Here is a 27853-nt window from a genome sequence, read left to right as displayed (position 1 = left end):
ACCACTTGAATGTAGACATAAATACAATACTTTTTTTAATTAAATACAGTCCTTTTTGTATTAAAATTCGCAAATGAGGTAATACACATGGCCAAACGTATGTGGACACCCCTTCAAATTAGTGGATTCGGCTATTTCAGCCACACCCGTTGCTGACAGGTGTATAAAATCAAGCACACAGCCATGCAATCTCTTTACTGAAGAGCTCAGTGACTTTCAACCTGGCACCGTCATAGGACGCCACCTTTCCATCTAGTCAGTTTTACTTGAGTTAAAGTATAGATACCTTAATAGAAAATTACTCAAGTAAAAGTGAAAGTCACCCAGTAAAATACTACTTGAGTAAAAGTATAAAGTATTTGGTTTTAAACATTAAGTATTAAAAGTCAAAGTACAAGTATAAATAATTTCAAATTCCTTATATTAATCAAACCAGACAGCACAATTGTCTTTTTCTTTTTTTGTTTACGGATAGCTCGGGGTACAGTCCAACACTCAGACATCATTTACAAATGAAGAATTTGTGTTTAGTGAGTCCGCCAGATAAGAGGCAGTAGGAATGACCAGGAATGTTCTCTTAAGTGTGTGAATTGAATCATTTTCTTGTCTTGCTAAGCATTCAAAATGTAACAAGTACTGTTGGGTGTCATGGAAAATGTATGGAGTAAAAAGTACATCATTTTCTTTCAGAATGTAGTGAAGTAAAAGTTGTCAAAAATATAAATATTAGTGACGTAGCGGTCTAAGGCACTTCATCGCACTGCTAGAGGCGTCACTACAGACCCGGGTTCGATCCCAGGCTGTGTCACAGGAGACCCATGACCGGGAGGTGACCGGGAGGCCAGGCTACATAAACACACACAGGTCCCTTTGTGTGATTCTGATTCCTGGCTGCTAGATTTGGTCCTATCTGGTTCTAATTCTTCTCTCCTGCAGCATCTTTCACAGAGGAGCAGCACCTGTGGTTCCTGGAGTTCTATAAGAAGCTGTGTGTACTGGGCCTGCAGCATGAAAACGGCCACTCGGACAACCAGGTCTACCCGCTGGAGCTGGAGAGCAAGTACGCCCTGGTGCGACGCAATTGCGCCTACAACTTCCCCGTGAGTGACTGCTGACCAACACACGCACACATATACGCATGTAAACACACACACAAGTTTCCTACCAACCCTCCCTCCCACTCTTGAACAGTCTCTGAAGTCTAGCAGCGTGTTTGAAGGAATCAAGTCTGTAACTGTACCATCTGTCTTTCTGCCTCTGTTTGAAAATGCTCCTGGTCAACTCTTGGTGATTGTTGCCATATGGGTGGCTTAGTTTTTTATAAAAATGTCTTAAGTTTTGCGGCTACATGTTGCAAACACCTTACAAGTTTGAAAAGCTTTATAAAGCTTGCACTTTTTGAGTCTATAGAGGGGAATAGTGTGCCTTATAGTCAGTTATTTAAATCACCTACAATAGTGTATGAACTGAAATAGTCTTGCCAATAGTGGCGTGCATGTGTTGTGGACGTTGTTATAGTAGGGTCGGAACGAAACCAGTATCGCAATACTCCTTTGTATCGTGTGGCAAGGAAACAAACCATGAAGCAGAATTAACTTCTTTAGGAGAACAGCCCTAATGTTGGAAACAAACATCATTATGTTGTCATCCAGAGTCACATGTATTTATTTATAGCACACAAGTTATAGCACACAACCTTTTACAAACAGCAGGTTTTTAAAGGACAAAAGAGTTTGGTCTGCTTCGTGTTTTCATTTTTGGCATGAAAAAAATATAGCGAAACTGGAATCGTCTCAGCCGTAGTGTACAGTAATGTTTACAGTGCATTCGGAAAGTATTCAGAACCCTCAACTTTTTCCACTTTGTTACGTTACAGCCTTATTCTAAAATGGATTAAATATTTTTCCCCCATCAATCTACACACAATACCCCATAATGACGAAACAAAAACAGATTAACATTTTTGCAAATGTATGAAAAATTTTTAAAAAATGATATCACATTTACATAAGTATTCAGACCTTTTACTCAGTACTTTGTTGAAGCACCTTTGGCAGCGATTACAGCCTTGAGTCTTCTTGGGTATGATGCTACAAGCTTGGCACACCTGTATTTGGAGAGTTTCTCCCATTCTTCTCTGCATATTCTCTCAAGCTCTGTCAGGTTGGATGCGGAGGGTCGCTGCGGAGCTTTTTTGAGGTCTCTACAGAGATGTTCAATCATGTTCAAGTACGGGCTTTGGATGGGCCACTGAAGGACATTCAGAAACTTGTCCCAAAGCCACTCCTGCATTGTCTTGGCTGTGTGCTTAGGATCGTTGGCCTGTTGGAAGGTGAACCTTCACCCCAGTCTGAGGTGCTGAGCGCTCTGGAGCAGGTTGTCATCAAGGATCTCTCTGTACTTTGCTCCGGTCATCTTTCCCTTGATCCTGACTAGTCTCCCAGTCCCTGCCTCTGAAAAACATCCCCACAGCATTATGCTGCCACCACCATGCTTCACTGTAGGGATGGTGCCAGGTTTCCTCCAGACGTGATGCTTGGCAATCTTGTTTGTCATGGTCTGAGAGTCTTTAGGTGCCTTTTGGCAAACTACAAGCTGCAGGGACTGGGAGACATTTGCCTTTTACTAAGGAGAGGCTTCCGTTTGGCCACTCTACCATAAAGGCCTGATTGGTGGAGTGCTGCAGAGATTGTTGTTTCTCCCACCTTCACAGGGGAACTCTGTAGCTCTGTCAGAGTGACCATCGGGTTCTTGGTCACCTCCCTGACCAAGGCCCTTCTCCCGATTGCTCAGTTTGGCTGGGCGGGCAGCTCTAGGAAGAGTCTTGGTGGTTCCAAACTTCTTCCATTGTAAGAATGATGGAGGCCACTTTGTTCTTGGGGACCTTCAATGGTGCAGAAATGTTTTGGTACCCTTCCCCAGAGCTGTGTCTCAACACAATCCTGTCTCGGAGCTCTACAGACCATTCCTTCGACCTAATGGTTTGGTTTTTGCTCTGACATGCACTGCCAACTATGCGACCTTTTAAAGAAAAAGTGTAAGCCTTTCCAAATCATGTCCAATCAATTGAATTTACCACAGGTGGACTCCAATCAAGTTGTAGAAACATCTGAAAGATGTTCAATGGAAACAGGATGCAGCTGAGCTCAATTGAGTCTCATAGCAAACATTTCTAAAAACCTGTTTTCGCTTTGTCATTATGGGGTGTGTAGATCAATGAGGATTTACATTTTTATTTAACCCATTTTAGAATAAGGCTGCAACGTAACAAAATGTGGAAAAAGGGGGGTCTGAATACTTTCCGAATGCACTATACCTGCACGTGTTTTCATGAGTCAGGCACGTGTGTATTTTTAGCACATGGATCCACCCCCTGACCTGCTGAATGATAGTGTCTCTGCCATACTCTGTCAGCACGAAGTTAAAATTGTTGTCCCATGGTCATGGGACTTTAGAGAGTTACACACACACACACACACACACACACACATCATGTAATGGGGTCAGGAGGGTAGAGGAGCCGCCTGTAACAATAGGCCTGATGAGAGGCCTTGTCCACAGCTCTTTTGTTCCCACAGGCAGGGAGGTTCTCCTCCCCAGGTCCAGCTAGGTGTCTCTGCTTCACAAATAGCACCCTATTCCCTACATAGTGCACTACTTTTGACCAGGGCCTATAGCTCTGGTCAAAAGTAGTGCACGACGTTGGGAATAGGGTGCCAATTGGTATGTAGCCTAGGTGTGCCCGCTTCGCTCAAGCCCTCATTAATGTATCATTTGGGACTAACTGTGGTGGCAGTTCAAGGTCGTGGTTATTCGGGCACACCGTAGCAAAACGTTTTGCAACAGAATATGAAAACGAAGGCCTCCCATGCTGTGTCATTACTGGTCGTGACCGGGGGAGGGGGGGGGGCTTGGCTTGGCTCACCGCGCTCAAGCGACTCATTGTGGTGGGCCGGGCGCTTGCAGGCTGAGTTCGGTCGTCAGTGGAACGGTGTTTCATCCGACACATTAGTGCAGCTTGCTTCCGGGTTAAGCGAGCGGATGTTAAGAAGCGCGGTTTGGCGGGTCATGTTTTGGAGGATGCATGACTCGACCTTCGCCTCTCCCGAGTCACGAAACTGGGGAGAAAAAGGGGGTACAAATTTGTAAGTACCTTCCTGTTTCATTCCGTTTGGTGGCCGATGAAGTCGACCCAGCTGTCTGCAGAGATAAACCTCGTCAACTGTCTCAAGAGAAGGCAAGCATCAGGGAAACTGTCAAAGTTAATTGCATTTTAGTGTCTGGTCACCATTTTAGTATGGAATTGTTTTAATTCAAAAGAGTGTTGTTCACACACTATACAAGACTTACTGCTCCTAGTACTTGTAGATAAGAACTTTTTATTCAAAATAGAAACTCCAGCACAATGGCATTATTGTGTATGTTCTACAAAGTTTCTGAATCTTAGTAAATAAAAGGATGCTTGCATTATGTGGTTATACTAGCCTTGCGGGGTAGAAGATTCCATTTTGATTATGGCAAAAAATGTATCTCAGGTTTCCACAAGTGCATAGGGATTAATTTTGAACAAGTTATCACTCCCTGTGATATCACTTTTTCTTCAGGCCATGGTGTTATTCGCTGACCCTAACCACTTCCTGACGGAGCTTTACCCCACCTTCTCCAGTCTGTGTCATGACCCCGAGATCACGGTGCGACGCACAATGGCCGAGGGCTTCCACGAGGTAAGGTGGCTGCTGTTTGGACACTGGCTTATTCTGTTCTGTCAAAAAAAAATACATAAAGGATGTCCATAACTCAGATTGGCAGTCTGTGATTTGTGTCATTACTTAATTTTGTCAAAAAAATTATTTAAGTGACAGGGTTGACTCTTAAATCAGCCATAACTCCCCTTGTGACAGGGGGAATGGAAGTGTGTTGTGTGCAACAGAGAGGGGCTATTGAATGTACAGTGGGTATCATATGTACCCCCCCTTGGATTTTTTCAGAATTTGTTGCGTTAAAGTGGGATTGAAATAGATTTAATTGTGATTATTTTTTTGTCATTGATCTACACAAAATACTTCATAATGTCAAAGTAAAATACAATAATCTAATTAATAACAATTTAGTAACTAAAATATATATGTCACTTAAGTATCCAACCTTTTTCTTTAGGCTTAACAAATCACAGTAAGTTACATGGACTCACACTTTGTGAAATAATAGGAATTTCCTTTTTTGAATGACTAATCCTTCCTCTGTCCCCCCATAGTTACATCAGTAAGGTCCCTCAGTCAAGTATTGAATTTGAAGCACCGTTTCAACTACAAAGACCAGGTAGCTTATCGAAACCCTAATTAAAGGCAGTGATTAGTAGATGGGTAACAATAATGAATCAGACATTGAATATCTCTTTAACCTCTGGGCGGGCTCGGACATCCAGCGAAAAATCCTATCGCCATTAGCATAACAAAATGTATTTTTTTTATTTTTTTTTCAAATATAGGACTATGTTATATCGTTTTATAGATACACATCTCCTGAATCGAACCACGTTGTCCGATTTCAAAAAGGCTTTACAGAAAAGGCAAAACATTAGATTATGTTAGAGGAGTATATCGTAAAAGTAGCCACATAGACATTTTCCGACCAACCACATGCATCACAAATAACCAAAAAACAGCTAAATGCAGCACTAACCTTTGACAATCTTCATCAGATGACACTCCTAGGACATCTTACACAATACATGCATTCTTTTGTTCGATAAAGTTCATATTTATATATAAAAACAGCATTTTACATCGGCGCGTGACGTTGACTAACTATTTTCCCTCAAATGCGTCCGGTGAAACAGCGCTACAATTTACTAAATTACTATTCGAAAACATTTTTAAAATGTAATATTGTCAATCTAAGATTGATAGATTAGCATCTCTTGAAAGCACCTGCAATGCCAGATTTCAAAATAACTTTACTGGGTAATCACACTTTGCGATAAAAGGGGATGCGATACTCAGAAAAATAGGCTAGCAATACAGGTCAGCGCCATCTTGGAACAATCGCATATCAAATCTAGTCTTGTATACTATTGTCAATAATCCCTTACCTTTGATTATCTTCATCAGAAAGCACTTCCAGGAGTCCCAGGTCCACAACAAATGTATTTTAGTTCGAAAAAGTTAATCCTTTATGTCCCAATAGCTTGTTTTTGTTAGCGCGTTCTGAAGGCTGCTCCAAAAGTACCGACGGCCGCGGGACTTCTCGCTCAACAAAATGCATTTTTTTATTTAGGTTCGTTCAAACATGTCAAACGTTGTATAACATAAATCTTTAGGGCCTTTTTCAACCAGAGCTCCAATAACATTCAAGGGGGACGATTGCATTGTCTTTCAAAACGTTTCGAAAGGGGTTGGGTAGCCAGGGGCGCCGGCGTCATAATGGTGATGGCCCTCATGTGACCACGTTCCACAGACTCATTGTGTCAGTTTTCACAGTAGAAGGCTCAAACCACTTTGTAAAGACTGGGGACATCTAGTGGAAGCAATAGGAAGTGCTCAATGAACCATTGCTCACGGTGTGATTTATAGGCAAAGTGATGAAGTTTGTCCGCAATTCAGAATTCCACTTACGATCTGTCTCGGGGTTTTGACTGCCATATGAGTTCTGTTATACTCACAGACACCATTCAAACAGTTTTAGAAACTTTAGGGTGTTTTCTATCCACAAGTATTAATTATGTGCATATCCTAGCTTCTGAGTTTGAGTAGGAGGCCGTTTAAAATGGGCACCATTTTTTTTCAAAAATCGCTGTAGCGCCCCCTATCCTAGGCGACCGTCAAGAGGTTAAGCATGGTTAAGTTAAGACACAAAGATACAGTTGACCTTCTGAGCTGCAGGACAGGAAGGAAACTGCTCAGGGTCCCACGGTTGACAGTGCATGTCAGAGCAAAAACCAAGCCATGAGGTCAAAGGAATTGTCCGTTGAGCTCCAAGACAGGATTGTGTCGAGGCACAGAACTGGGGGAGGGTACCAAAAAATGTCTGCACCATTGAAGGTCCAAGAAAACAGCTGGCCGCCCGGCCAAACTGAGCAATTGTGGGGAGAAGGGCCTTGGTCAGGGAGGTGACCAAGAACCCGACAGAGCTCTAGAGCTCTTCTGTGGAGATGAGAGAACCTTCAAGAAAGACAACCGTCTCTGCAACACTCCACAGTGTGGAGTGTTTGCCCCTGAACAGGCAATTAACCCACTGTTCCTAGGCTGTCATTGAAGATAAGAATTTGTTCTTAACTGACTTGCCTAGTTAAATAAATGCTGTGGGAATGTTTTTAGAGGCAGAGACTGGGAGACTAGTCAGGATCAAGGGAAAGATGAACGGATCAAAGTACAGAGAGAGCCTTGATGAAAACATGCTCCAGAGTGCTCAGGACCTCAGACTGTGACGAAGGTTCCCCTTTCCAACAGGACAACGACCCTAAGCACACAGCCAAGACAAGCAGGAGTGGCTTCGGGACAGGTTTCTGAATGTCCTTGAGTGGCCCAGCCAGAGCCCGGACTTGAGCCCAATCGAACATCTCTGAAGAGACCTGAAAATAGCTTTGAAGTGACGCTCCCATCCAACTTGACAGAGCTTGAGAGTATCTGCAGAGAAGAATGGGAGACACTCCTAATACAGGTGTGCCAAGCTTGTAGCGTTATACCCAAGAAGAATCACGGCTGTAATCGCAACAAATTACTGAGTAAAGGGTCTGAATACTTAGGTAAATGTAGTATTTCAGTTTAATAATTTTTTTTGCTTTGTCATTATTGGGTATTGCGTAGATTTAAATCAATTTCAGAAATAAGGCTGTAATGTAACAAAATGTGTAAAATCTCAATGGTCTGAATACTTTCCCCGAATACACCGGAATTACCTAAATGACAGTGAAAAGAATACAAATATACGGGATAAAATATTCCAAAACATGCAACGAAGCACTATACTGCAGAAAGAAACACAGCACTGCTCAGACCCAGATGCAGACACAGGAGGCGAATAGTACGAGTCTCACAATTTATTTCAGTAAAACGGGCAGGCAATCGGAAGTTAAGGCAGGCAAAGAGTCATAATCCAAATCAAAGTCAGGCAGGTTTGGGATGGCAGGCAGGGTCAGGACAGGCAGAAAGGCCAGAACCGGGAAGACTAGAAAAAGCTAAATCTAGAGCACAGGAAACACGGGAGCACGCTGGTAGGACTTGACGGGACAAGACAAACTGGCAACAGACAAACAGGAGACAAAGGGCTGTGAGACAGGGGTTTAATTCTAGATACATGGAAAGTGGGATGTATACGGAGGGTGCGGGGCAACAGAATGCGAACAGTAGAGGGGCTAAGGACCTTAGAGATGGGGAAAGGGCCGATAGAATGGGGGGGGAAGTTTGTGGGAATCCACCCGGAGGGGCAGATCCCGAGTGGAAAGCCATACCTTCTGCCCAAGACCGTAGCGGGGAGCAGGGTCTGGTGGCGGTCCGCCTGTCATCGATACCTGGAGGCGGTCTTGAGAAGGTGGCCTGGGCTCTCTCAGGTACGGTGACAGCGACGGACGAACATCTAGGCAGAAGGTATGCTGACCTCTTCCTCCGGGACAACCAGGAGCTGATATCCCTGGGAACACTCTAAAGGTGAGAGACCAGTAGCAGAACAGGAAAGGGTGTTGCGGGCATATTCCATCTACATAAGTTGCTGGCACCAATGGTGGGATTGGTGGAGATGAGGCAACGAAGAGTCATCTTCAGGTCCTGATTGGCTCGCTCTGACAACGTTTTTGGTTGCCCACCATGGTTCCTGACGTCTCCACGTTCATTACCGCCTGCACTGTGTGTGCGCAGAACAAGACTCCGCAGCAAGCTCCGGCTGGCCTCCTTCAACCACTCCCTGTTCCTCACAGGAACCTGGTCCCATATATCCTTGGACTTCGTCACGGGTCTCCCTCCGTCAGAGGGCAACACCACCATCCTTACGGTGGTGGATAGGTTTTCCAAATCCACCAATTTTATCCCCCTTCCTAAGTTGCCCTCAGCTAAGGAGACGGTCCAGCTCATGTTGCAGCACGTCTTCCGGATCCATTGACTTCCGGTCGTCATGGTTTCCGATCGCTGTCCTCAGTTCTCATCCCGGTTCTGGAAGGCGTTATGCATCCTCATTGGGTCGTCGGCCAGCCTGTCCTGTGGTTTTCATCCCCAGTCTAACGGCCAGTTCGTATTATCACAGCTCAGGCTAAGACCCAGATGCAGACAATGGAGGCGGATAGTACGAGTCTCTGAGTGTATTTCCGTACAAGGGGCAGGCAATCGGTAGGTTAAGACAGGTAAAGAGTCGTTATCCAAATCAGAGTCAGGCAGGTCCAGGAAGGCAGGCAGGATCAGGACAGGCAGAAAGGTCAGAACTGGGAAGACTAGAAAAAGCAAAAACTAGCGCACAGGAAACACGGTACCACGCTGGTAGGACTGGCAACAAGACGAACTGGCAACAGACAAACAGAAAAGGCAGGTATAAATACACATGAGGTAATGGGAGACACCTGGTGGGGGTTGGAGACAATCACAAGACAGGTGAAACAGATCAGGGTGTGACAACATCAAAGCAATACACATTTTGGCTTGAAGTTAAAGCCTTACAGTACCAGTCAAAAGTTTGGACACACCTACTCATTCCAGGGTTTTTCTTTATTTTTACTATTTTCTACATTGTAGAATAATAGTGAAGACATCAAAACTATGACATAACGCATATGGAATCATGTAGTAACCAAAAAAGTGTTAAACAAATCAAAATACATTTTATATGTAAGATTCTTCTTCCACCCTTTCCCTTGATGACAGCTTTGTGTACTCTTGGCATTCTCTCAACCAGCTTCATCAGGTAATCACGTAGAAGGCATTTCAATTAACAGGTGTTCCTTGTTAAAAGTTTTCTACAATTTAGGTATGTCCAAACTTTTGACTGGTACTCTATGTTAGGGGCAAATCCAACATAACACATCACTGAGTTAACTGCCTCCTTATTCTCAAGCATGGTGGTGGCTGCATCATGGTATGGATATGCTTGACATTGGATAAAAAGAAACAGGCTGGAACTAAGCACAGGCAGGGTCAAAGACGAAAACCAGCTTCAGTCTGCTTTAGACCAGACACTGTGAGAGGAATTCACCTTTCAGCAGGACAATAACCTACAAAACAAGACCAAATCTACACTGTTGCTTACCAAGAAGACAGAGACAGAGTGGCTAAGTTACAGTTTTTACTTAAATCTGATTGAAAATCTATGGCATGACTTGAAAATTGCTGTCTATCGATGATCCCCAACAACCTGACAAAGCTTGAAGAATTCTCAAAAGACTAATAGGTAAATGTTGCACAATCCATGTGTGCAAAGCTATTACCTAATAAGACTCACAGCTGTAATCGCTGCAAAAGGTGTTTCTGACATGTATTGACTCAGCGTGGTGAATACTTATCTAATCAAGGTACTGCATATCAGTGTTTTCTTTAATATTTGTCTGTAAAAAAGTATATTTTCTTCCACTTTGACATTACAAAATATTTTCTGTAGATTGCTGAATGCTTTTTTTTTTTAATCAATTTTAATACCACTTTGTAACACCATAAAATGTGAAACATTCCAAGGGGATGAATACTTATAATACCCACTGTAAGCTTAAAAAAAAAAAAAAAATAGTTATCTACCTTATATATCTATGGGTAACAGGGTTGACGTGTTATGCTCAACATTCTCAGTTTTCCAACACAAAATACCTGAAAATGGCTAAAAAGAGTAGGACCAGCTCACCTGCTTGTACACCATGATTTGACTATAAGATGGTCAATGCAGTGAAAATTGTTTTAAAAAGCCTTTGTGTCTTAGCCAATCCATGGCAAGGACAAAAAGACCCACCAATACCTTGCGCCTGAACAAACATACCCAATTTGATAACATGTTTCTTGAGTTATATTATCTACAAATGTTGTGTATGTCCCAGATCCTCATACAAAAGCAATTTCTGTGTGCTACATTTCAGAACAATTCAAAACGTGATAGATCACACTGACACAACCCGATGGAGTTTGACAGCCTGAATTCCAATTCGATGTAGTCTGAATCGATTAGTCTAATTCCCTGAAATAGAAATGGATTTGACCTCAAAATCTGGTTGCGTATGCCAACACATAACGTCACAATTTCTCTTCTCCCCCTCTTCTTCCCTATGATCGCTCAGATTGTCAAGCTGTTGGGCCCCAATGTCCACTTCATTCACAAGGAGCTGGTTGTGTTACTGCAGGACGACTCACTTGAGGTGAGACACGCAGAAGACTCACTTTGTTAAAAGTATGTTTGAAATATGTAGTAAACTAGAAAAGTGCTGACTAGCTTGTCTTAACTTATTTCACAACCATAAATACTTTATGGTATTGGTAGTGACTTCAGTAGTAATGGTAGTGACTGGTTATAGTGGAAAAAGTAGGTACATGGACAGATTGATTGATAGAAGGATGGATAGGATAGCAAGAACATGTGAAATTTGATGTTGTGTCTAGATTGAACGGTTCAAGAGATACTGTTATTGTTGGTGAGTTATTATATGCTAATTTATGATCAAGTTACGTAATGTACACTAGAGTGTTTTTTTTATATGCATTTTTTTTATTTGTTATTTTATTATTATTTTGTATAAAAAATGTTTACCCCTTTCTCTCCCCGATTTCGTGGTATCCAATTGGTAGTTTACAGTCTTGTCCCATTGCTGCAACTCCCGTACGGACTCGGGAGAGGCGAAGGTTGTGAGCCATGCGTCCCCCGAAACACAACCCAGCCAAGCCGCGCTGCTTCTTGACACAATGCTGCTTAACCCGGAAGCCATGTCGGAGGAAACACAGTACACCTGGCGACCGTGTCAGCGTGCATTGCGCCAGGCCCGCCACAGGAGTCGCTAGTAAGCTATGGAACAAGAACATCCCTGCCGGCCAAACCCTCATTACCCAGACGACGCTGGGCCAATTGTGCACCGCCCCATATGTCTCCTGGTCGTGGCTGGCTGCGACAGAGCCTGGACTCGAACCAGGATCTCTAGTGGCACAGCTAGCACTGCGATGCCGTGCCTTAGACCACTGCTCCGTACTGCACTAGCATCGCATAGTCCCCGCGATATGCAACTTTTCAGGGTCAGGAACAAATATACACAGGCAGTTAGGAAAGCAAAGGCTAGCTTTTTCAAACAGAAATTTGCATCCTGTTGCTCTAACTCCAAAACGTTTTGAGACACTGTAAAGTCCATGGAGAATGAGAGCACCTCCTCCCAGCTGCCCACTGCACTGAGGCTAGGAAACACTGTCACCACCGATAAATCCACGATAATCGAGAATTTCAATAAGCATTTCTCTAAGGCTGGCCATGCTTTCCACCTGGCTACCCTAACCCCGGCCAACAACTCTGCACCCCCAGCAGCAACTGGCCCAAGCCCCCCCACTTCTCCTTCACCCAAATCCAGACAGCTGATGTTCTGATAGAGCTGCAAAATCTGAATCCCTACAAATCAGCTGGGCTAGACAATCTGGACCCTCTCTTCCTAAAATTATCCTCCGCCATTGTTGCAACCCCTATTACTAGTCTGTTCCATCTCTCTTTCGTATCGTTTGAGATTACTAAACATTGGAAAGCGGACGCGGTCATCCCCCTCTTCAAAGGGGGAGACACTCCAGACCCAAACTGTTAGAGCTATATCCATCCTGCCCTGCCTTTCTAAAGTCTTCGAAAGCCAAGTGAACAAACAGATCACCGACCATTTCGAATACCACTGTACCTTCTCGCTATGCAATCCGGTTTCCGAGCTGGTCACGGGTGCATCTCAGCCACGCTCAAGGTCCTAAACGATATCATAACCGCCATCGATAAAGACAGTACTGTGTAGCCATCTTCATTGACCTGGCTTTCGACTCTGTCAATCATCGTATTCTTAACGGCAGACTCGACAGCCTTGGTTTCTCAAATGACTGCCTCGTCTGGTTCACTAACTACTTCTCAGATAGAGTTCAATGTGTCAAATCGAAGGGCCTGTTGTCCGGACTACTGGCAGTCTCTATGGGGGTGCCACAGGGTTCAATTCTCGGGCCAAATCTTTTCTCTGAATATATCAATGATGTCGCTCTTGCTGTGGGTGATTGTTTGATCCACCTCTACGCAGACGACACCATTCTGTATACATCTGGCCCTTCTTTGGAAACTGTGTTAACAAACCTCCAAACGAGCTTCAATGCCATACAACACTCCTTCCGTGGCCTCCAACTGCTTTTAAATGCTAGTAAAACGAAATGCATGCTCTTCAACCGATCGCTGCCCGCCCGACTAGCATCACTACTCTGGACGGTTCTGACTTAGAATATGTGGACAACTATAAATACCTAGGTGTCTGGCTAGACTGTAAACTCTCCTTCCAGACTCGCATTAAGCTTCTCCAATCCAAAATTAAATCTAGAAATGGCTTCCTATTTCACAACAAAGCCTCCTTCACTCATGCTGCCAAACATACCCTCGTAAAACTGACTATCCTACCGATCCTTGACTTCGGCGATGTAATTTACAAAATATCCTCCAACACTCTACTCAGCAAATTGGATGCAATCTATCACAGTACCACTCATTTTGTCACCAAAGCCCCATATACTACCCACCACTGCGACCTGTATGCTCTCTTTGGCTGGTCCTCGCTTCATATTCATCGCCAAACCCACTGGCTCCAGGTCATCTATAAGTCTTTGCTAGGTAAAGCTCCACCTTATCTCAGCTCAATGGTCACCATAGCAACACCCACCCGTAGCACGCGCTCCAGCACGTATATTTTACTGGTCATCCCCAAAGCCAACACCTCCTTTGGCCACCTTTCCTTCTAGTTCTCAGCTGCCAATGACTGGAACGAATTGCAAAAATCACTGAAGATGGAGACATATCTCCCCCACTAACTTTAAACATCAGCTGTCAGAGCAGCTTACCGATAGCTGCAGCTTTACACAGCCCATCTGTAAATAGCCCATCCAACCATCTACCTACCTCATTCCATATTTGTTTTTGATTTTCTTTTATTTTGCACACCAGTATCTCTACTTGCACATCGTCTATCACTCCAGTGTTCATTTCTAAATTGTAATTACTTTACCACTATGGCCTATTTATTGCTTACTTCATTTCCATACACTGTATACAGATTTTTCTATTGTGTTATTGACTGTACGTTTGTTTATCCCATGTGTAACTCTGTGTTGTTGTTTATGTGGCAGTGCTTTTGCTTTATCTTGGCCAGGTCGCAGTTGTAAATGAGAACTTGTTCTCAACTGGCCTATCTGGTTAAATAAAGGTAAAATAAAAAAACTCTGGAGGCTACACTAGAGTGGATTTGAAGTTGGTTCCATGTTTGTAGCTCAAAGTGTCGAGAAACCCATTGAAAGTAATTGGAACCCAAGTTAATTTATCCAAATGTATGCAAACCTAAATATCACTTTAAGTTAATAGTTATGAAACTTTAAAGTGTTTATATCATCCTGAAGTTAGTTTGGTGTTTCTATCTTAAATGGTTAGAAAGCAGTATTTTGAACATCTACCTCTCATGGTCGCCATTGATTCCGATGTTAATTATGCACATTTAAAACCAATATCAAATCAAATTTCATTGGTCACACACACATATTTAACAGATCTTATTGCGGGTGTAGAAAAATACTTGTGTTCCTAGCTCCAACAGTGCAGTAGTATCTAACAATTCACAACAATACACACAAATCTGAAAGTAAAATAATGGAATTAAGAAATATATAAATATTAAGACGAGCAATGTCGGAGTGGCATTGACTAAAATACAGTAGAATAGAATATAGCATATAAATATGAAATTAGTAAAGCAGTATGTAAACATTATTAAAGTGACTAGTGTTTCATAATTAAGACCAGTGATCCCATGTCTATGTACAGTTGAAGTCGGAAGTTTACATACACCTTAGCCAAATGCATTTAAACTCAGTTTTCCACAATTCCTGACATTTAATCCTAGTAAAAATTCCCTGTGTTAGGTTAAGATCACCACTTTATTTTAAGAATGTGAAATGTCAGAATAATAGTAGAGAATTATTTATTTCAGCTATTATTTCTTTCATCACATTCCCAGTGGGTCAGAAGTTCACATACACTCAATTAGTATTTGGTAGCATTGCCTTTAAATTGTTTAACTTTGGTTAAACGTTTCGGGTAGCCTTCCACAAGTTTACCACAATAAGTTGGGTGAATTTTGGCCCATTCCTCCTGACAGAGCTGGTGTAGGTGTAATTGAATCAGGTTTGTAGGCCTCCATGCTCACACATGCTTTTTCAGTTCTGCCCACAAATTTTCTATAGGATTGAGGTCAGGGCTTTGTGATGGCCTCTCCAATACCTTGACTTTGTTGTCCTTAAGCCATTTTGCCACGACTTTGAAAGTATGCTTGGGGTCATTGTCCATTTGGAAGACCCATTTGCGACCAAGCTTTAACTTCCTGACTGATGTCTTGAGATGTTGCTTCAATATATCCACATAATTGTCATTCCTCATGATGCCGACTATTTTGTGAAGTGTACCAGCCTCTCCTGCAGCAAAGCACCCCCACAACATGATGCTGCCACCCCTATGCTTCACAGTTGGGATGGTGTTCTTCAGCTTGCAAGCTTACCCCTTTTTCCTCCAAATATAACGATGGGCATTATGGCCAAACAGTTCTATTTTTGTTTCATCAGACCAGAGGACATTTTTCCAAAAAGTACGATCTTTGTCCCCATGTGCAGTTGCAAACCGTAGTCTGGCTTTTTTATGTCCATTTTGGAGCAGTGGCTTCTTCCTTGCTGAACAGCCTTTCAGGTTACGTCGATATAGGACTCGTTTTACTGTGGATATAGATACTTTTGTACCTGTTTCCTCCATCTTCACAAGGTCCTTTGCCGTTGTTCTGGGATTGATTCGCACTTTTCGCATACCAAAGGTCGTTCATCTCTAGGAGACAGAACGCGTCCCCTTCCTGAGCGGTATGATGGCTGCGTGGTGTTTAGACTTGCATACTATTGTTTGTACAGATGAACGTGGTACTTTCAGGCGTTTGGAAACTTCTCCCAAGGATTAACCAGACTTGTGGAGGTCTAAAAAAATTCTGAGGTCTTGGCTGACTTCTTTTGATTTTCCCATGATGTTAAGCAAAGAGGCACTGAGTTTGAAGGTAGGCCTTGAAATACATCCACAGGTATACCTCCAATTGACTCTAATGATGTCAATTAGCCTATCAGAAGCTTCTAAAGCCATGACATAATTTTCTGGAATTTTCCAAGCTGTTTAAAGGCACAGTCAACTTAGTGTATGTAAACTTCTGACACACTGGAATTGTGATACAGTGAATTATAAGTAACATTTTCTGTATGTAAACAATTGTTGGAAAAATTACTTGTGTCATGCACAAAGTAGATGTCCTAACCGACCTGCCAAAACTATAGTTTGTTAACAAGAAATTTGTGGAGCGGTTGAAAAATTAGTTTTAATGACTCCAACCTAAGTGTATGTAAACTTCTGACTTCAACTGTATATAGGGCAGCAGCCTCTAACCTCTTACATCTAGACGTTCCGCTAGCGGAACACCTGCTCCAATATCCAATGATAGGCGTGGCGCGAATTACAAATTCCTCAAAAATACAAAAACTTCCATTTTTCAAACATATGACTATTTCACAGCATTTTAAAGACAAGACTCTCCTTTATCTAACCACACTGTCCGATTTCAAAAAGGCTTTACAGCGAAAGCAAAACATTAGATTATGTCAGCAGAGTACCAAGCCAGAAATAATCAGACACCCATTTTTCAAGCTAGCATATAATGTCACAAAAACCCAGAAGACAGCTAAATGCAGCACTAACCTTTGATGATCTTCATCAGATGACACACCTAGGACATTATGTTATACAATACATGCATGTTTTGTTCAATCAAGTTCATATTTATATCAAAAAACAGCTTTTTACATTAGCATGTGACGTTCAGAACTAGCATACCCCCCGCAAACTTCCGGAGGAATTTGCTAAGAATTTACTAAATTACTCACGATAAACGTTCACAAAAAGCATAACAATTATTTTAAGAATTATAGATACAGAACTCCTCTATGCACTCGATATGTCCGATTTTAAAATAGCTTTTTGGTGAAAGCACATTTTGCAATATTCTAAGTACATAGCCCAGCCATCACGGGCTAGCTATTTAGACACCCGGCAAGTTTAGCACTCACCAATATCAGATTTACTATTATAAAAGTTTGATTACCTTTTGTTGTCTTCGTCAGAATGCACTCCCAGGACTGCCACTTCAATAACAAATGTTGGTTTGATCCAAAATAATCCATCGTTATATCCGAATAGCGGCGTTTTGTTTCGTGCGTCCCAGACACTATCCGAAATGGTAAATAAGGGTGGCGCGCATGGCGCAATTCGTGACAAAAAAAATCTAAATATTCCATTACCGTACTTCGAAGCATGTCAACCGCTGTTTAAAATCAATTTTTATGCCATTTTTCTCGTAGAAAAGCGATAATATTCCGACCGGGAATCTCCTTTTCAGCAAACAGAGGAAAAAATCACAAAGACGGGGGCGGCCAGGTCACTTGATCAGCCACTTGAGAAAGGCGATAATGTGTTTCAGCCTGGGGCTGGGATGACGACATTCAGGTTTTTCCCGGGCTCTGAGCGCCCATGGACGACGTAGGAAGTGTCACGTTAGAGCAGAGATCCTTAGTAAAAGATAGAGATGGCAAAGAAGTTCCAGAAATGGTCAGACATGCCACTTCCTGTAAAGGAATCTCTCAGGTTTTGACCTGCCATTTGAGTTCTGTTATACTCACAGACACCATTCAAACAGTTTTAGAAACTTTAGGGTGTTTTCTATACATATATAATAAGTATATGCATATTCTAGTTACTGGGTAGGATTAGTAACCAGATTAAATCGGGTACGTTTTTTATCCAGCCGTGAAAATACTGCCCCCTAGCCATAAGAGGTTAAGGTGCAGGGTTGAATAACCAGGTGGTAGCCGGCTAGTGATGGCCGTTTAACAGTCTGATGGCCTTGAGATCGAGAGACTGAAAAACAGCTTCTATCTCAGCTTTGATGGACCTGTACTGATCACGCCTTCAGGATGGCAGCGGGGTGAGCAGGCCGTGGCTCGGGTGATTGACAGCCTTGATGATCTTTTTGGCCTTTCTGTGACATCGGGGGCTGTAGGTTTTCCTGGAGGGCAGGCAGAGTGCCCACTGTGATGCATTGGGCAGACCGCACCACCCTCTGGAGAGCCCTGCTGTTGCGGGCTGTGCAGTTGCTGTACCAGGCTTTGATACAGCCCGACAGGACGCTGTCAATTGCGCATTTGTAAAAGTTTGTGAGGATCTTCGGGGCCAAGCCAAATCTCTTCAGCCTCCTGAGGTTGAAGAGGCACTGTTGCGTCTTCTTCACCACACTGTATGTGTGGGTGGACCATTTCAGATTGTCAGTGATGTGTATGCTGAGGAGCTTTTCATCTTCTCCACTGTGGTCCTGTCCATGTGGATAGGGGTGTGCTCCCTCTGCTGTTTCCTGAAGTTCATGATCAGTTCCTTCGTTTTGTTGACGTTGGGTGAGAGGTTATTTTCCTGGCACCACTCCGCCAGGGCCCTCACCTCCTCCCTGTAGGCTGTCTCGTTATTGTTGGTAATTAGGCCTACTACTTTTGTTATGTCTGCAGACTTGATGATTGAGTTGAAGGCGTGCTTGGCCACACAGTCATGGGTGAACAGGGAGTACAGGAGAGGGCTGAGCACGCACCCTTGTGGGGCCCCTGTGTTGAGGATCAGCGACGTGGAGGTGCTATTTCCTTCCTTCACCACCTGGGGGCCGGCCCATCAGGAAGTCCCGGACCCAGTTGCACAGGGCAGGGTTCAGACCCAAGGCCCCAAGCTTAATGATGAGCTTGGAGAGTACTATGGTGTTGAATGCTGAGCTATAGTCAAATGAACAGCATTCTTACATAGGTATTCCTCTTGTCCAGATGGGATAGGGCAGTGTGCAGTGCGATGGCGGTTGCATCGTCTGTGGATCTATTGCGGCAGTATGCAAATTGAAGTGGGTCTAGGGTGTCAAGTAAGGTAGAGGTGATATGATCCTTAACTAGCCTCTCAAAGCACTTCATGATGACAGAAGTGAGTGCTACGGGGCGATAGCCATTTAGTTCAGTTACCTTTGCTTTCTTGGGTACATGAACAATGGTGGACATCTTGAAGCAAGTGGGGACAGCAGACTGGGATAGGGAGAGATTGAATATGTCCGTAAACACTCGTCAGCCAACTGGTCTGCACATGCTCTGAGGACGCGGCTAGGGATGCCGTCAGGGCTGGCAGCCTTGCGAGGGTTAATAAGCTTAAATGTTTTAGTCAAGTCGGCCACGGAGAACGAGACCCTACAGTCCTTGGGAGCGGGCCACATCGGTGGCACTGTGTTATCCTCAAAGCGGGCGTAGAAGGAGTTTAGCTTTTCCGGGAGCAAGACTTTAGTGTCCGTGACGTGGCTGGTTTTCCCTTTGTAATCCGTGATTGTCTGTAGCCTCTGCCACATACGTCTTGTGTCTGAGCCGTTGAATTGCGACTCCACTGTCTCTGTACTGCCGTTTTGCCTGTTTGATTGTCTTACGGAGGGTATAACTACACTGTTTGTATTAACCATATTCCCAATCACCTTGCCATGGTTAAATGCGGTGAGTCGCTCTTTCAGTTTTGCACAAATGCTGCAATCTATCCACGGTTTCTGGTTTGGGTAGGTTTTAATAGTCACAGTGGTAACAACACCCCCTATACATTTCCTGATGAACTCAGTCACCCTGCCCGTGTATACATCAATGTTATTCTCAGAGGCTACCCGGAACATATCCCAGTCCGCGTGATGAAAACATTCTTGAAGCATGGATTCCGATTGGTCAGACAAGTGTTGAATAGACCTTAGCACGGGTACTTCCTGTTTGAGTTTCTCCCTATAGGAAGGGAGGAGCAAAATGTAGTCTTGAGCTGATTTGCCCATGGGAGGGTAGGGGAGGGCCTTGTAGGCATCCCGGAAGGGGGAGTAACAGTGGTTGAGCGTTTTTGCAGCACGAGTACTACAGTCAATGTGTTGATAGAACTTCGGTAGCATTTGCTTCTTTTAAACCTCCAGCTACAATTAATGCCGCCTCAGGGTATATGGTTTCCAGTTTGCACAAAGTTCAGTGTAGTTCAGTCATGGAATTGGCTTGAGGGGGAATATACATGGCTGTAACTATAACCGAAGAGAATTCTCTTGGAAGGTAATACGGTCGGCATTTGATTATGACAATTATGAAGGCCATGATGTTAACGATGATGATGCTGATGACGTTGTTTATGAAGATGACAACGACAATCATGATAGTGATGATGATGTTTTTATTCTGTGCAGGTATTAGATGCATTGCTAAGCCACCTTCAGGAGACTCTGGAGTTGGCCACATCGAGAGGAGAAGGGCCAGGACCCGAGAGCAAGGTACGTACCCCCGTCTATGGTCTACTGCTCTGGGCCTGTATCCACAAAATATCTCAGAGTAGGAATGCTGATCTTGGATCTGTCCATATAATCTTATCATGATTTAAACTGATCCTAGATCAGCACTCCCACTCTGAGCAGCTTTGTGGATACTTACCCAGGTCTAGTTGTCTTTGTGAATGAGCTAACCCCCTCTACTGGTTGATTCTGTGTGGTGCAGCTATCATATATAAAGATATATACATGCACACTATTGAATGCTCCCAGTCTTATTCAACGTGTGTGTGGGTACCTATGTTTCAGACTTTTTGTACCCTGAACCTACTAGTTGTGCATACACTACTGTTTATCTTGTAAAATCAGTTTTTGCACGACTTTTTTTATTTTTATAACCTATGTCCCACTCCTCTCATACTCTCTTCATCACTCTCTTCATCACTCTCTTCATCACTCTCTCTAATGTTTCACTCTGTGTTGTTTCGTTCATTTTATCTTTCCTCTCTTTGTCATCTTCTCACTCTGGCGATGTTTCTGTATCTCAATCTTTTTTTGTTATTCTTATCTCTGTGCTCCCTCTCTCTCCCCTTGCCCCCTCTATCTTCCCTTGCCCCCTCTCTCCCCCTGCCCCCTCTCCCCCCCCTCTCCCCCCTCCCTACTCATTATTGTATTTCTCCACCCTCTGTCTCTGTCTGTACCTCTCTCACCATATTATTTTTTAACTCTTATCTACACACTTCCATTTCTTTCTCTCCCTCCTTCTCCCTTTGTCTACCCCACCTCCTCACTGCCTTTTTTCTCTCCTTCCCCTCTCAACCTCACCCCTCTTTCTTATACTCTTTGTGCCTCCCCCTTCCTCCATGCCCTTCTACATTTCTCTCTCGCACCTGTCTCCCCTCCCTCCCAATGGTGGGTCCAGCAGCTGATTGTCCCCGAGCTGGTCCCGGCGCTGGCGGCGGCCGAGCAGAAGGCTGCCTTGTCGCTCCGCTGGCGGGTGCATGAGAGACTGCTGCAACGCTATGCCTGCCTGCCCCGTGTTGTTTCTGCCGACCAGATCTACTTCCGCTTCCTGCAGAGGATGTTCGCCATCGTCACCACCAACGTGAGACTAGTATACATAGGGAGAATCTAATGGGACAAACTCACTTTGAATGACGTAATTGATTATAGTTAGGGATTGGTTTAAGCTCAGGGTTAGGGTTAGAGTTATGGCTGGCATGCCAGTCACATATTTTATACATATTGTAGCTACACACATACGTTGATGAACTAGCTTGAGATCTAAGTAACCTTGCCTAAGACTTGTGTTAGCTCCCTGAGCCAATGCCTAATCTTCAGCTCAATGACCTTACACATTCTTGCATTGTACAGTGTACGACCCGGGTACTTTCGCTTCTGACATCAATTCCCAATGAAAAACACAATGTTACATTGTAACCTGTCTGGGCTAGGGGGCAGTATTTTCACGGCCGGATGAAAAACGTACCCAGTTTAAACAGGTTACTACTCTGGCCCAGAAACTAGAATATGCATATTCATAGATTCATAGAATATGCATATTAGTAGATTTGGGTAGAAAACACTCTGAAGTTTCTAAAACTGTTTGAATGGTGTCTGTGAGTATAACAGAACACATATGGCAGGCAAAAACCTGAGAAAATTCCAAGCAGGAAGTGGAAAGTCTGAGAATTGTAGTTTTTCTTTTGATTCTCTATCGAAGCTACAGTGTCTGTGGGGGACGTTGCACTTCCTAAGGCTTCCATTGGCTGTCTAAAGCCTTCAGAAAGTGGTTTGAGCATTTTCCTGTCACTGGGCAGATAATAGGAGCTCATTCACTGAGTGGTCTGCCTGGCAACAAAGGGATTGGATATGCGCAGTCACGCGAGCACGCCGTTCCTTCTTTTTCTTCTTGAATGAATATGCTATTGTCCGGTTGGAATATTATCACAATTCTACGTTAAAAATACCATAAAGATTGATTTTAAACAGCGTTTGACATGCTTCTAAGTACGGAAATGGAACATTTTGACTTTTCGTCTCTCGTTCCGCGCTCGCGCGTTATGCCTTTGGATAAGTGATCTGTACGCACGAACAAAACTGAGATATTTGTACATAAATATGGATTATTTGGAACAAAAACAACATTTATTGTGGAAGTAGCAGTCCTGGGAGTGCATTCTGACGAAGATCAGCAAAGGTAAGAGAATATTTCTAATACTAATTCTGAGTTTAGGTTTCCCCGAACTTGGCGGGTGTCTGAATAGCTCACCGTGATGGCTAAGCTATGTACTCAGAATATTGAAAAATGTGCTTTCTCCGTAAAACTATTTTAAAATCTGACACAGCGGTTGCATCCAGGGGTAGTCTATCTATAATTCTTAAAATAATTGTTATATATTTTGTCAACGTTTATGATGAGTATTTTTGTAAATTGATGTGCACATTCAACGGACGTTTTGGTGGGAATACATTTTCTGAACATCACGCGCCAATGTAAAATGCTGTTTTTGGATATAAATATGAACTTTATCGAACAAAATCGACTTTATCGAGCAAAACATACATGTATTGTGTAACAATGTCCTAGGACTGTCATCTGATGAAGATCGTCAAAGGTTAGTGCTTCAATTAGCTGTGTTTTGGGTTTTATTGACACATGTCCTTGCTTGGAAAAGGGCTGTGTGATTATTTTTGTCTATGTACTCTCCTAACATAATCTAATGTTTTGCTTTCGCTGTAAAGCCTTTTTGAAATCGGACAATGTGGTTAGCGTCCCACCTAGCCCATGGAAGTTAAACGATGTGTTCTGGTATTAGATGAGTTGATGTAGGATAGAGCTTTATTCAACTATCCCACAAGTGATAGAAAAGATAGAAACTATAAAATGGAAATCCTACATTGTGTTAACAGCAGGCTGAGGATATATCTCAAGTGGCACCCTATTCCCTTCATAGTGCACTGCACTATCAAAGGAATTGGCTGCCATTTGGGACAAACACTCTGTCTCTGCTCACTAAGTGTGTCTACTACGTGTTGTTGCCAGAACGTTCTCCCAGTCCAGAGAGAGGCGGCCAGGACGCTGTGTATGTTCCTACGCTACAACCGCAAGCAGGAGCAGCGGCAAGAGATCATCGGCAAAGTGCTGCAAGGTCTGTCTGTCTGTCTGTCTGTCTGTCTGTCTGTCTGTCTGTCTGTCTGTCTGTCTGTCTGTCTGTCTGTCTGTACATCTATCTATTTTGTTTGTCGACAAGGTTGACAAAAATAAACAATACAATGCAGACATCTATATGGAAAAAGTGTTGTCACAGGTGCCACTACAACCTGTGCCATGAAAGATTTGCTAAGCAAATGGCTCCTAATTCCCCAACGGTTTTACCTAGAATAAAAGAGAAGACTCTTAATGTTTCGCGCAAACGTGGCAGTTTGTGTGACTTTTGTAATGTAATGTATATCCTGCCTTCTCCCCCTTCCGTCCCCCTCGTTTCCAGAGCTTGCTCAGGGCAGAAGTTACTGGAACAGGCTTCGCTACCTGGACCTGTGTGAGATTGCCATGGAGCTCTTCTCAAAGGCCTACTTCTGCAAATACTTCCTCATCCAGGCTCTGGAGCTGGTCAATGACCCTGTAGCCAATGTCAGGTACTGGATTCAGTAATTAATAAGTTACTTAAAGGGACAAACAGGGATTCAAACGACAAACGTCTGTCCCGACACTTTTTTTGGTGAACATCTGAGGGATGGGCATGGAGAAATGTAACACTCTCAAATTCATATACAGAGTTATGGATTCATGGACGCCATCCATTTAACCATGTTTTGAGGCTATACTGGATATGTTTAGAATTAAATTGTTCACAAATAATGGAGTGAAACAAGCTTATATTTTGGCTTCCGTTGGTGTACGACAGTTGAACTAAGCCCATGAGTCATTTATAAGTTACTGTATATTCTTCAAGAGTAAATGGCTATATATAATTAATTTAAAAGTCAAAACCAATCCCCGATTGCTACTTTAATTACTTAATTAGATTTTTCAAGTGCTTTTCTAGATGCTTTGCTTCATATGGGGACACCTCACCTCATCCATCATCAATGGCATCCATTTCTTGGCAGCCATTTCCACACATCCGCTTGTACGTTTGCTCCCGTGGTGGGACATCTAACGTAGCGTGCTGTTGTAGGCAATGGATGAAAGATGATCTTAGTACTATGAAGCTTTAGAGAAATTTATCCTCTGAGTATGCCATGTATATTGACCATGGTCATGTTCAGTAAGCACTCCCTTGCAAAATGTTTTGCAACAGAAAATGAAAATCTGCATTCTTATTGGACACACTCAGGTTGTGCCCTCCCTGTTAGAATAGTTTTTCCTGTTTTGTGCCGAATAAACATGACCCAGGTATAAGCTGTGCCACATGCTGCCCCGGCTGAGGTCCACCATCAGGCTGCCTGCAGACAAACACCTCCTGCAACAACTGGAGTTCTGCGTCCGCAAGCTACTCTGTCGGGAGAAGGACAAGGATGTGGTGGCCACCGTCCGCAAGGTGAGGGAGGGAGGGGTGGATGACATTACTGAGTACTATTTCAATCGGGGTCACTTAGAAATGTCCTTGTTTTGTAAAGAAAAGCACTTTTTTTTTGTCCATTAAAATAACATAAAATTGATCAGAAATACAGTGTAGACATTGTTTATGTTGTAAATTACTATTGTAGCTGGAAACGGCTGATTTTCTATGGAATATCTACATAGGCGTACAGAGGCACATTATCAGCAACCATCACTCCTGTGTTCCAATAGGCACGTTGTGTTAGCTAATCCAAGTTTATCATTTAAGTACATTAGAGTGTCTAGTTTGAGAAATAGACGCCTCACAAGTCTTCAACTGGCAGCTTCATTAGATAGTACCGTCAAAACACCAGTCTCAACGTTAACAGTGAAGAGGCGACTCCGGGATGCTGGCCTTCTAGGCAGAGATCCTCTGTCCAGTGTCTATGTTCTTTTGCCCATCTTAATCTTTTATTTTTATTGGCCAGTCTGAGATATGGCTTTTTCTTTGCAACTCTGCCTAGAAGGCCAGCATCCCGGAATCGCCTCTTCACTGTTGACGTTGAGACTGGTGTTTTGCGGGTACTATTTAATGAAGCTGCCAGTTGAGGACTTGTGAGGCGTCTGTTTCTCAAACTAGACACTCTAATGTACTCTAATGTACTTGTCCTCTTGCTCAGTTATGCACCAGGGCCTCCCACTCCACTTCAGTTTCTTGGCAATTTCTCGAATGGAATAGCCATCATTTCTGAGAACAAGAATAGACTGACGAGTTATTTGTTCCTGGCCATTTTGAGCCTGTAATCAAATCCACAAATGCTGATGCTCCAGATACTCAACTAGTCTAAAGAAGGCCAGTTTAATTGCTTCTTTAATCAGGACAACAGTTTTCAGCTGTGCTAACATAATTGCAAAAGGGTTTTCTAATGATCAATTCGCCTTTTAAAATGATAAACTTGGAGTAGCTAACACAACGTGCCTATTGGAACACAGGAGTGATGGTTGCTGATAATGTGCCTCTGTACGCCTATGTAGATATTCCATTAAAAATCAGCCGTTTCAGCTACAATAGTCATTTACAACATTGACAATGTCGGCACTGTATTTCTGATTAATTTGATGTTATTTTAATGGACAAAAATATTGCTTTTCTTCCATAAACAAGGACATTTCTAAGTGACCCCAAACTTTTGAACTGTAGTATATATGTGTGTGTGTGTGTGTGTGTGTGTGTGTGTGTGTGTGTGTGTGTGTGTGTGTGTGTGTGTGTGTGTGTGTGTGTGTGTGTGTGTGTGTGTGTATATATATATATATGTATATAATTTTTTGTATTTTTTTTAGACAGTGCTGGAATTGGACAAAATGGACATCACAGAACCTGTAAGTAATCCCTTACTTTCTTCACTCTTTTTAGAATACTTGGAAGAATGGTTATGTAGCAGATAGCAATGTCCTATAAGCATGAGTGAATTGTTTCGCCCCACAGCTAAGATGTTTAGCTAGCCAGCTAAAGTTGCTTACAGTTAGTTAGCAACCGTTTCTACACTCTTGCAAGCTACCATAATGCTGTCGTTTCAAAAACCTCTCCAAAAAATGACGAGGTGTCACCAGTTGTATTTACATTTTAATTTATTATATTTATTTTACATGTATTGATATGGTGGGCAGCAGGTAGCCTAGCGGTTAGCAGATTGGGCAGTAACCGAAAGTTCGCTGGTTCGAATACCCAAGCCCACAAGGTGAAAAATCTGTCAACATGCCTTTGAGCAAGGCATTTAACCCTAATTTGCTCCAGGCTCATTCGGAAAGTATTCAGACACCTTCCCTTTTTCCACATTTTGTTTTGTTACAGACTTACTCTAAAATTAATTAAATAAAATATTTTCCTCATCAATCTACACACAATACCCGATAATGACAAAACGAAAACAAGTTTTTAGAAATGTTTGCAAATGTACTAAAAATAAACAGATACCTTATTTACATCAGTATTCAAAACCTTTGCTATGAGAAATTTACCTCGGGTGCATCCTGTTTCCATTGATCATCCTTCAGATGTTTCTTCAACTTGAATGGAGTCCCAGGTTGGTAAATTCAATTGATTTGACATGATTGGCGCCGGAGGGGATGGCTGCTGTTTTATGGGCTCCTAACCAACTGTGCTATTTTGTTAGTTTTTTTCACGTTGTTTGTAACTTATTTTTGTACTTATTTTGTACATAATGTTGCTGCTACCGTCTCATATGACAGAAATGTGTTTCTGGACGTCAGAACAGCGATTACTCACCTTGAACTGCACAAAGATTTTTTTCTTTAATGAGTATCCCATTTGCGTGAAGAAAAGACGGAGAAAAAGGGGGCGGGAGTTGGGCTGCCTTCTGATAATTCGTAGGCGAGTGAGTAATCCTCCACTACAACCGTTCTATTGGCCAACGTGCAATCACTGGAAAACAAAATGGATGCTATACAATCAAGACTATCCTACCAACGGGACATTAAAAACTGTAATATCTTATGTTTAACCGAGTTTTGGCTGAACGACGACACGGATAATATAGAGCTGGCGGGATTTTACATGCATCGACAGGACAGAGAAGAGAAGCTACGTCTGGTATTGCTTGCCTGAGGTAGAGTAGCTTATGATAAGCTGTAGACCACACTATCTACCAAGAGAGTTCATCTATATTATTCGTAGCCATCTATTTACCACCACAAACCGATGC

General features: G+C 42.9%; 1 protein-coding gene across 5 annotated transcripts in view; it reads left to right on the top strand.

Annotated features, from left to right (window-relative positions):
- ppp4r4 (protein phosphatase 4, regulatory subunit 4) overlaps positions 1–27853 on the top strand; it is a 143964-nt gene that overhangs the window by 97544 nt on the left and 18567 nt on the right. For 4 of the 5 annotated variants that reach the window (XM_014145076.2, XM_014145077.2, XM_014145079.2 and 1 more), the window contains 9 exons: positions 937–1100; positions 4605–4724; positions 11240–11317; positions 20507–20590; positions 21507–21689; positions 23631–23736; positions 24076–24223; positions 24984–25128; positions 26472–26510. In XM_014145076.2, the coding sequence (XP_014000551.2) occupies positions 937–1100; positions 4605–4724; positions 11240–11317; positions 20507–20590; positions 21507–21689; positions 23631–23736; positions 24076–24223; positions 24984–25128; positions 26472–26510 (1067 nt within the window). The remainder of the gene's footprint in view (positions 1–936; positions 1101–4604; positions 4725–11239; positions 11318–20506; positions 20591–21506; positions 21690–23630; positions 23737–24075; positions 24224–24983; positions 25129–26471; positions 26511–27853) is intronic. The other variant, XM_014145078.2, reaches the window with a different exon arrangement.

Source organism: Salmo salar, chromosome ssa15 (genome assembly GCF_905237065.1).
Source record: "Salmo salar chromosome ssa15, Ssal_v3.1, whole genome shotgun sequence".
Classification (NCBI taxonomy): Eukaryota; Metazoa; Chordata; class Actinopteri; order Salmoniformes; family Salmonidae; genus Salmo; species Salmo salar.
This window is presented reverse-complemented; position numbering and strand designations above follow the sequence as displayed.